The sequence below is a fragment of the Berghia stephanieae genome, chromosome 8 (genome assembly GCF_034508935.2).
Source record: "Berghia stephanieae isolate SIO BIC M18660-M18661 chromosome 8, UCSD_Bste_1.3, whole genome shotgun sequence".
NCBI lineage: Eukaryota > Metazoa > Mollusca > Gastropoda > Nudibranchia > Aeolidiidae > Berghia > Berghia stephanieae.
In genome coordinates this window covers 1,507,444-1,517,907 of record NC_088367.1, presented here as the reverse complement: position 1 = coordinate 1,517,907, position 10,464 = coordinate 1,507,444, and the positions used below count along the sequence as shown (strand labels likewise).

The 10,464-nt window shown below is 35.7% G+C and overlaps 1 protein-coding gene across 1 annotated transcript in view; it reads left to right on the top strand.

Annotated features, from left to right (window-relative positions):
• Positions 1-5,516, top strand: part of LOC144977937 (uncharacterized) — a 14,915-nt gene extending 9,399 nt beyond the window's left edge. Inside the window, exon 4 of the mRNA XM_078923348.1 lies at positions 5,121-5,516. Within this exon, the coding sequence (XP_078779474.1) occupies positions 5,121-5,516 (396 nt within the window). The remainder of the gene's footprint in view (positions 1-5,120) is intronic.
• The last annotated feature ends 4,948 nt before the right edge of the window (positions 5,517-10,464 follow it).

The following is a 10,464-nucleotide window of genomic DNA, read 5'->3' as shown; positions in this document are numbered from 1 at the left end:
TTAGCTTGAAGGTTAACTATCTACTTTGAAAACACTGGACAAATTTATCACTGTGAAATTTTACGTCTACTCCTCGCAACAAAATCCAAGTAAGTGAAATCTTCTGTCTTCAGTTTTCCCAAGAAATTGTACTTTTCAGACTTGGAGAGTTCCTATAGGCTGATAGATAGTTAACTCACAGTTCAAACGAGCTATTTGGTTTATCGATATAACGACATTAATGATAAATTATATCGTATTTCTTTTACAATATTTCTGATATTTTGGTTGCTGTTAATTTAGTTTTTGTTATTATGGTTGCGATTAATGTTGTTTTTATTGGGATTTTGTTGGCATTGTTTTTGTTGTTGACATAGTTTTTAATGTTAGGTAGTAATAGTAGTGGTAGTAGTAGTAGTAGTAGTAGTAGTAGTAGTAGTAGTAGTAGTAGTAGTAGTAGTATTAGTAGTAGTAGCAGCAGCAGCAGCAGCAGTAGTAGTAGTAGTAGTAGTAGTAGTAGTAGTAGTAGTAGTAGTAGTAGTAATAGTAGTAGCAGCAGCTCAGCAGATAGTAGTAGTAGTAGTAGTAGTAGTAGTAGTAGTAGTATTTAGTAGTAGTTAGTAGTAGTAGTAGTAGTATATTAATAGTAGTAGCAGCAGCAGCAGTAGTAGTAGTAGTAGTAGTAGTAGTAGTAGTAGTAGTAGTAGTAGTAGTAGTAGTAGTAGTAGTAGTAGTAGTAGTAGTAATAGTAGTAGCAGCAGCAGTAGTAGTAGTAGTAGTAGTAGTAGTAATAGTAGTAGTAGTAGTAGTAGTAGTAGTAGTAGTAGTAGTAGTAGTAGTAGTAGTAGTAGTAGTAGTCGGCTATGTGGTCTTGTGGTATGATACTCGCTTTCGGATCCGAAGGTCCTGTGTTCGAGCCTCGCTCGGCGCATAGTTGAGTCCCTGGAAAAGACTCTTTACTCTCATTCTCTCATCGTACTCAGGTGTAAAATGAGTACCTGGCTGTTAACAGCGTTGTCTTTGTCCGAAAAAAAAATCTAAAATCGCCTAACAGGCATCGTGTCCGGTCCTCCATGTTAAATGTGGCTGTTGGTCAGGGACCCCTTTAAAGCGCTTTGAGCATGTTTAGTGGATATTGCTCTATATAAAAGCTCTTTAAAAAAAAAAAAAATAAAAAAAAAAAAAAACATCATCATCGTCATCACTGGCGGTCGGTCAAAAGGGCGAAGTTGTTTTTTGCCGCCCTATATTTTCCGTTGATCAGCATGTCAGCCAAACAATAACCTTCATTTGTAAAAACATTTAATTAAAAATTTAGCACAGACTGCTTTTTCAAAATCTGTTTTGTTTTGAATTTAATATTTGTTTACTTTCGTCAACACTCGTGAGTCGCTCCTTCGTAGGAACCACAGGTGGCGTCTTGTGACGTCAAAACGACTCGTCTCATCTGTCCCACGTTGTCTGCGCGGGGTGACAAGGTAGTGACAATGTGGTGTGGCGGGGAAGTCTTTTTGTTTCGTTTTGTTTTTATGAGCCAGTCTATGATCGGCAGCCCTGTCTTTACCCTATAGGCTACTGTTGTGTATTGAAGAAAGAGTTACCATCGCTCTGTACTTCTAAGTAAATAATAATGTGAAATTGAATGTAAGCAAAAAGCAGATCAAATGAACGTTTCGGGTTTCCCCTTTATTAACAAAACAGGATGAATGAAACACCACAGATGGATGATATCTGTGGTGTTTCATTCACCCTGTTTTGTTGATAAAGGGGAAACCCGAAACGTTCATTTGATCTGTTTTTGTAATTAAATTGAAGCTTACATTCAATTTCACATTATTATTTATTTCTTCGAGCTTCGAGCAGCAACATTGACATTATGTACTTCTAAGGAGACACAGAGCGAGTTTCTAAACTGTATTATGTACAATTTTTACTTGGAAGAATTAAAGCGCGATAAAATAAATACATACAACATTTGTTTCGGTTCAAGCGGATGACGTCACGGATGCAGGAAACGTACAGAGGTCGTTATTATTTTAAGATTTTTAAATGGAGGGAAACTGGTTGAAAGGTTTTTAGAATTGGTTGAAGTAAGTGAGTGCTAGAACAGCTGACGGACAAGCAACAATTCTGGAGGAAGCTCTTGAGGAATTCGATGTGAAGGAGAAATTTATTGCTCAGACATATGATGGAGCAGCTCTGATGTCTGGCCAACTTTCTGGGGTTCAGGCAAAGGTCAAAGGAACATTTCCAAACGCTGTTTTTACCCATTTTTATCAGTGGTGGTTCTAGCCTATCTACAGTGGTGGGGCAAAGATGATATATATATATATATATATATATATATATATATATATATATATATATATATATATATATATATATATATATATATATATATATATATATTTTTTTTTTTTTTTTTTTTTCACCTTAAAAAAAAATTCAACCACAAATAATCACATTCACAATGAAATGACAATACCAGTAGATTTTAATTATTCCAAACGTAATCAAAAATGAATCACGAAAGAGAATACAACAAAAAAATAAAGCGACGAGACATAATGCGACAACACCTTCACAATACAAGTCCATCTCGTTCACTCGAAAAATTAAAGAGATGCTTTAATCCCTCAACGGCGAGATTAATATTTCTGTTACATAACTGGTTTTCAGTCGTATGTAGTAACTTTAAAGTTTTCATCGAGAAGCAACAACAGCGATGACTCGAGTTTCATTCAGAGCTCAAATTGCATCATTTTTACTGCTCTCTTGGTGGTTAGAATGATTGTGCCGGTGGTGGTAGTGGTTGGAATAGTGGTAGCGGTGGTGGTGGTGGAGGAGGAGGAGGAGGAGACGGTGAGGGAGGATGTAATTGTGGTAGTGGTTTTGGTGGTGCTGTTGTTTAGAATGATAGTTGTGGAGACGATGACGAAAATTATATGATGATGTTGATATTGTTTTTATTGCTATTGTAGTACTCGTTGTTAATGTTGTTGTTTTTGTTAATGATGATGATGATGATGACAACGACGATGTCGTCGACAATGATGGTTACCATACGATATTACAAAGTTTATTCAATCTTAGGCTTTCGCCAATAAAGCATACAATTTGATGACAACATACATGAGAGTGGAAAAAAACGGTAAATGGAACCAAACAATAAACTGATACCATTAATAACCACAAAAAATACAACAATCGTAATACCACCAATACGTACAACAACAACAATAATAATAATAGTAATAATAATGATAATAATAATAATAATAATAATAATAATAATAATAATAATAATAATAATAATAATAATAATAATAATAATAATAATAATAATAATAATAATAATAATAATAATAATAATAATAATAATAATAATAATAACAATAATAATATTACCATCACCACCATCATTATTACGTTTCCAATCCGTTTTTCTCGTTTTTTAAAATTTGATACCTATAATAGACGAAAATTCCGGTGATTTTTTAAAAATGGTAGTTATAATATCTACGATTTTATTAAGCCTGAAAACTACGATTTTTATTTTCCTATTTCAAGTAGGCAGGTCTGCTATGACAAGTATTAGTTCCATAGTCAAAAAAAAAAAAGACAGACAAAAACAAAGTTTATTTAATCTTAGGCTTTCGCCAATAATTCATACAATACAATTAAGACAAAATAATGTTACCAATCTCTCCTCATGCATTCGTTAGACTATCACAATAACGACCGTGTTATCTTTACCCAACCAACCCCGAGCTTCCCGCCTCTTCATCACGAACTATCTTATGTATGTATTAGCTTCAGGACGGGCAAGTACGGAATCTGCCCACCCTTCCTTTAAACGTATTTATTTCCTCTATAACTTAGAATTAAACTCTCTCTCTTTTCTCAGAAGAGTATTTCTCGTATAATAATTCAATTGTTGAGAAAACCAAAATGGTGGTTGTATTTTATATATTTATTTTGTCGTGACTTTTGAATAAAAGTGTTTTGTTTTATTAGAGGGAATACAATAGAAAATACATTGTTTTGCAAAAATATTTAGTTTGGCAATAAAAATACAGCGGTAATTACTTTAAGAATTTGAAAAAAAAAAGATAACAAATTAATTTGTTTTAAAAAAAAACAACAAAAAAAACAAATTAGAAAACAATTTAAATAAATGAGTTTCGAGAAGCACTAAAGAAAACAAGAAAAAAAGAAATAATTTAAATGGATAAACAAATTATATAAAAACAACACAAGTTGATACTAACTTGATATAATATAATAATAATAATAATAATAATAATAATAATAATAATAATAATAATAATAATAATAATAATAATAATAGATCTTTATTGTCCATAAATATGGCAATTTGTCATTTAGTTACACTTGTCATAACGTTATATGATAACTATAACATTGAACAGACACCTCTACCCATTCTCTCTCTCTTCCTCTCTTTCTTTCACGCGTGCGACATACACAACATTAACATATTCATTTCATTTTCAATTCGTTACATTCTTGGCAATTCAACAATATTAGTAAATTAATAAATTTTATTCAATACTGGAACTTTCCCAATGTCATTTCATCAATGGTACAAGCACAAAAAAGGCAATAAATAAGAAAAAGTTCGTTTGCCAAAATCTCTATTTAGTATTCACTGGTTAATAAGGTGGGCTCATTTGAATTAGCCCGATCTAGAATTAGAGAGGCCAGACAGCAAACTCGGAGTTCCGCGACAGGCGACGTGACGATGAGATGACGATGTGGGCGGAGTGGAGTGGTTGGGCGGGGGGGGGGGGGGGGGGGGGGTGATAAAAAAGAACAGGAGCGTATCCTGGTTTATGCATTACGGGGTGCATGGTGATTCGCAATCTATCAAAAATACACACAAATTGATTTCAGTACGAAATATCAAGTTTAAGTAGTAACTTTTAAAGTTATCTAAAATTAGATTATTTCGGACCTGATAATACAGCATTTAACTTGAAAAAAACAGGCTGGTATTTGCCCACCCTGCCCATTATTACCAGCCGTCCCTGATTGTTATGCACACCAGTAAAATTTAGTATTAAAACAAACTTGTTCATGTATTAGAGGCTGTAAAATTTTCTTTGCAAACATTGTAGCAACTTCCACTTTTTTTCTCTCATTCTTCAAAACGAGTAAAAGTCTTCCATCAATTTTGCCAACGCGCCCTACCCACGCCCTACCCACGCCCTACCCACGCCCTGCCCACGCCCTGCCCACGCCCTACCCACGCCCTACCCACGCCCTACCCACGCCCTACCCACGCCCTACCCACGCCCTACCCACGCCCTGCCCACGCCCTGCCCACGCCCTACCCACGCCCTACCCACGCCCTACCCAAGCCCTGCCCACGCCCTACCCACGCCCTACCCACGCCCTACCCACGCCCTACCCACGCCCTGCCCACGCACTCAGAGACTCGCTGGAATTTCCAATCCCGTCTTATTGCTAGTCCGTATAGCGGCACAGAAGGAGGAACTTATCAGTCTTTTTGAGAAAATAGTAGACGAAGATCGGGACGATGATAATAATAATAATAATGCTGAAAACTTATATGGCGCTATAACTCCGAGACACCAGACTCTAAGCGCTTAAATTACAAATTACTTTGGCTGAAACATACTCATTCACACACACAAGCACACACACACACACACACACACATACACACACACAACACAACACACAACACAAACCAAACCTATCTTGCTTCTCATACCATCTACAACCCAAAAAGCATCCTGCCTTTTCAACCTTTCAACAAATGAAACATTCGTTTGTTTTTCTCTTCAATGTTTTCAAAAAAGTCTTTATGAATGTTGACATATGTGACCCTTCGCCTCAAAACGGCATTAAGCCGGGTTGGTTAAGATGTTGAAAATTGTATTTATAGCCAGAAATATCAGTCTTGTGTTGAGTTTGTATGTTTTTTCGAGGAGAATGGATACCATATTTTAGGGTGATAATGCCAACAATTTATGTTTTTGACCAGTTTTAACATTAAATTCGCCTTTTAAGCATCTGGTTCGTTCCGACATAATACCGTTTTGAGACGATGATTCACATATTTAGAATATTGTTGCAGTTTCTTCCATTAGGATGGAAATCAATTCATATTTATCAGAAGAGCAACATCAAGCTAAAAGACGAAGACATGACAGAAGTGAAAATAAGTTGGCAGCCATTGAAGCATGCGACATAATAGCAAATCAAATTACCGATAGGTTTAGACAACATAACGCAGTCACCTCATTTAACCTCCTCAATGTAGAAAAATCATCATCATCATCATCACCATCATCATCATCATCATCATCATCATCATCATCATCATCATCATCATCATCATCATCATCATCATCACCATCATCATGGAAATGATGTTTGTGACGATTATGATGATAGTGTATACGGCAATAATGTTAATGCTGTGCTTATCTCACTCATTTACATAGAGTAACAATGTTTTGTTAACAACTGAAAGATGAGGTGAATAATAATAATAATAATAATAATAATAATAATAATATAATAATAATATAATAATAATAATAATAAATAATAATAATAAAAGAGAAGAAGAAGAAGAAGAAGAAGAAGAAGAAGAAGAAGAAGAAGAAGAAGAAGAAGAAGAAGAAGAAGAAGAAGAAGAAGAAGAAAAGAAGAAGAAGAAGAAGAAGAAGAAGAAGAAGAAGAAGAAGAAGAAAGAAGAAGAGAAGAAGAAGAAGAAGAAGAAGAAGAAGAAGAAGAAGAAGAGAAGAAGAAGAAGAAGAAAGAAGAAGAAGAAGAAGAAGAAGAGAAGAAGAAGAAGAAAAGAAGAAGAAGAGAAAGAAGAAGAAGAAGAAGAAGAAGAAGAAGAAAGAAGAAGAAGAAGAAGAAGAAGAAGAAGAAGAAGAAGAAGAAGAAGAAGAAGAAGAAGAAGAAGAAGAAGAAGAAGAAGAAGAAGAAGAAGAAGAAGAAGAAGAAGAAGAAGAAGAAGAAGAAGAAGAAGAAGAAGAAGAAGAGAAGAAGAAGAAGAAGAAGAAGAAGAAGAAGAAGAAGAAGAAGAAGAAGAAGAGAGAAGAAGAAGAAGAAGAAGAAGAAGAAAGAAGAAGAAGAAGAAGAAGAAGAAGAAAGAAAGAAGAAGAAGAAGAAGAAGAAGAAGAAGAAGAAGAAGAAGAAGAAGAAGAAGAAGAAGAAGAAGAAGAAGAAGAAGAAAAAAAAAGAAGAAGAAGAAGAAGAAGAGAAGAAGAAGAAGAAGAAGAAGAAGAAGAAGAAGAAGAAGAAGAAGAAGAAGAAGAAGAAGAAGAAGAAGAAGAAAGAAAGAAGAAGAAGAAGAAGAAGAAGAAGAAGAAAGAAGAAGAAGAAGAAGAAGAAGAAGAAGAAGAAGAAGAAGAAGAAGAAGAAGAGAGAAGAAGAAGAAGAAGAAGAAGAAGAAGAAGAAGAAGAAGAAGAAGAAGAAGAAGAAGAAGAAGAAGAAGAAGAAGAAGAAGAAGAAGAAGAAGAAGAAGAAGAAGAAGAAGAAGAAGAAGAAGAAGAAAGAAGAAGAAGAAGAAGAGAAGAAGAAGAAGAAGAAGAAGAAGAAGAGAAGAAGAAGAAGAAGAAGAAGAGAAGAAGAGAAGAAGAAGAAGAAGAAGAAGAAGAAGAAGAAGAAGAAGAAGAAGAAGAAGAAGAAGAAGAAGAAGAAGAAGAAGAGGAAAAAAGATTTTTAAAGGGAGTGAAGACTGTTGGAACTTATTGAGGGTTTACGATTAACTATGATTGTGCCCCTTGATTGTGAACACGCCCTTACACATTGCTTGACTTATCCATGACGCACAAAAGTGCTTATTGCGGTTTTGAGGTCTTGTGAGATCACTCGGCTAATGACCTATAGATACGATGCGCTTGGCTAAGAAGCTCACAACGTTGCCATCCGGAAGTATAAAGTACCAACACACAAAACTATGTTTAACCTTGAACTCATATTATAGTCTGGTTAATACAGTTTAGTGAGAATTACTCATGAACACGGATGGCAAAAATCAATAACAAAGCCCTGAGTGACGTCATCTTCGTTCTATCTATAGATAGTATGCAGATGACGTCACTCAGGCCTTTGTTATTGTTTTTGCCATCCGCGTTTGTGAGTTGTTCTCACTAAACTGTATTAACCAGACTATAAACGTTCATGGTTACACAGAGTTTGTGTGTTGGTCCGTTATACTTCCGGATGGCAATGTTGTGAACTCCTTGGCCAAGCGCATTCTATCTATAGATACGATGCGCTTGGCTACGAAGCTCACAACATTGCCATCCGGAAGTCTAAATTACAAACACACAAATCTATGTGTAACCTTGAACTCATACAGTCAGGTTAATACAGTTTAGTGAGAACAACTCACAAACGCGGATGGCAAAAACAATAACAACAAAAAAACAAAGACCCGATGTTCAATGTTACCTTGGGTCATCATCATCACCATCAACACATCATCATCACTTGCACATCATCATCATCATCATCATATCATATTATACATCACATCTCATCATACATATCACATCAATCATCAAAATCATATCATCATTCACATCACTCATCATCATCATCACATCATCATACATCATCATCATACATCATCACATCATCATCACAATCATCATCATCATCATCATCATCATCTCATCATCATCATCATCATCATCATCATCATCATCATCATCTCATCATCATCACATCTCATCATCACATCATCATCATCATCATCATCATCATCATCATCTCATCATCACTCATCATCACTCATCATCATCATCATCATCATCATCAATCACATCATCATCATCATCATCATCATCATTCATCATCATCACTCATCATCACATCATCATCATCATCATCCATCATCATCATCACATCATATCATCATCATTCATCATCATCATCATCATCATATCATCATATCAATCATCATCATCATCATCATCATCATCATCATATCTTTCATCATCATCATCATCATCATCATACATCCATCATCATCATCATCATCATCATCCATCATCATCAATCATCTCATCATCATCATCATCATCATCATCACCATCATCATCATCATCATCATCATCATCATCATCATCATCATCATCCCTCACCACTTTGTATCTTGTTGTAGAAAGGCATTACCCATAAACGCGGATGGCAAAATACAATAACAAAGACCTGAGTGACGTCATCTTCGAACTATCCATATTATAGAATCTGTAACGCCATGCCAAAATCTGACACCCACCTTCCGCCCACACAACACATCCAGTTCACTATCGTACTATATGAAAAAAACATATAAATCAAAATTTGGCCAGTAAACTCGTCCTTCAAATATCGATCGATTTAAATGACCCTCATTGTCATATTGTGGGCTTATATATTATTAAATCAATGACAGAGTCAACAAACACGTCTTGGCTGCTTGAACATCTAAATCATAACCGTTTATTATTTCCACTTTTTAATCCACCCAATGTACTCGATTACTATAATATGATACTTTATAACCTAATGTGACACTCATCTTAGCAAAATCAAAACCTGTCAAAACCGGAACTTCACAAAGTCCCAGGTTTGAGTTTGTTTTGTTTTGTTTTTCCAAGATGAGTGTCATTTAAATCGATAGATATTTGAAGGACGAGTTTTCTGGCCAAATTTTGAAATACGTGTTTTTCCAGATTAACGGGTTAAAAGAGTAGTCCGATGCAGTCCGATGGTGTGGCAATCCCCTTCGTTCGGACCATTAGGTGCTTGGTTCGAGTCCTGCTCCGAGCGGTACAAAGTTGAGCTGTTGGAAAAGGTCTTTACTCACATTCTCTCGCCATACTCAGTAGTAAAATGAGTACATGGGCGTTAATAGCGTTGTCTCTGTGGGAATTTTAATCACCCAAAGTGCACTTTGGCTGGTCTTCCCTGTTGAGTGTTACTGTTGGCAACATACACACATACATACATACATTAAAGAAATAAATTGAGCTTTTATATAGTGCAATATCCACTAAACGTGCTCAAAGCGCTTTACAAGGGGTCCTGGTCAACAGCAACATTTAACATGTAGGACGGGACATGACGACTGTTAAGCGATATTACAATTTTTTCGGACAAAGACAACGCTGTCAACGGCCTGGTACTCATTTTACACCTGGGTACGGTGAGAGAATCTGAGTAAAGAGTCTTCTCCAAGGACTCAACTATGCGCCCAGCGAGTCTCGAACCCAGGACCTTCCGATCCGAAAGCGAGTGTCATACCACTAGACCACATAGCCGCTCATACATAAATAAATACATAAATACATACATACATGACGGAAATCTGAACATAGAAAGAACGGAATTGACGTCACTCAGCTCTTTGTTATCGTTTTTAGGTAGCTGTTTAGGTGATTACTTCTCACTAAATTGTACGAATCAGGCGTTCAGGTTTACACAGT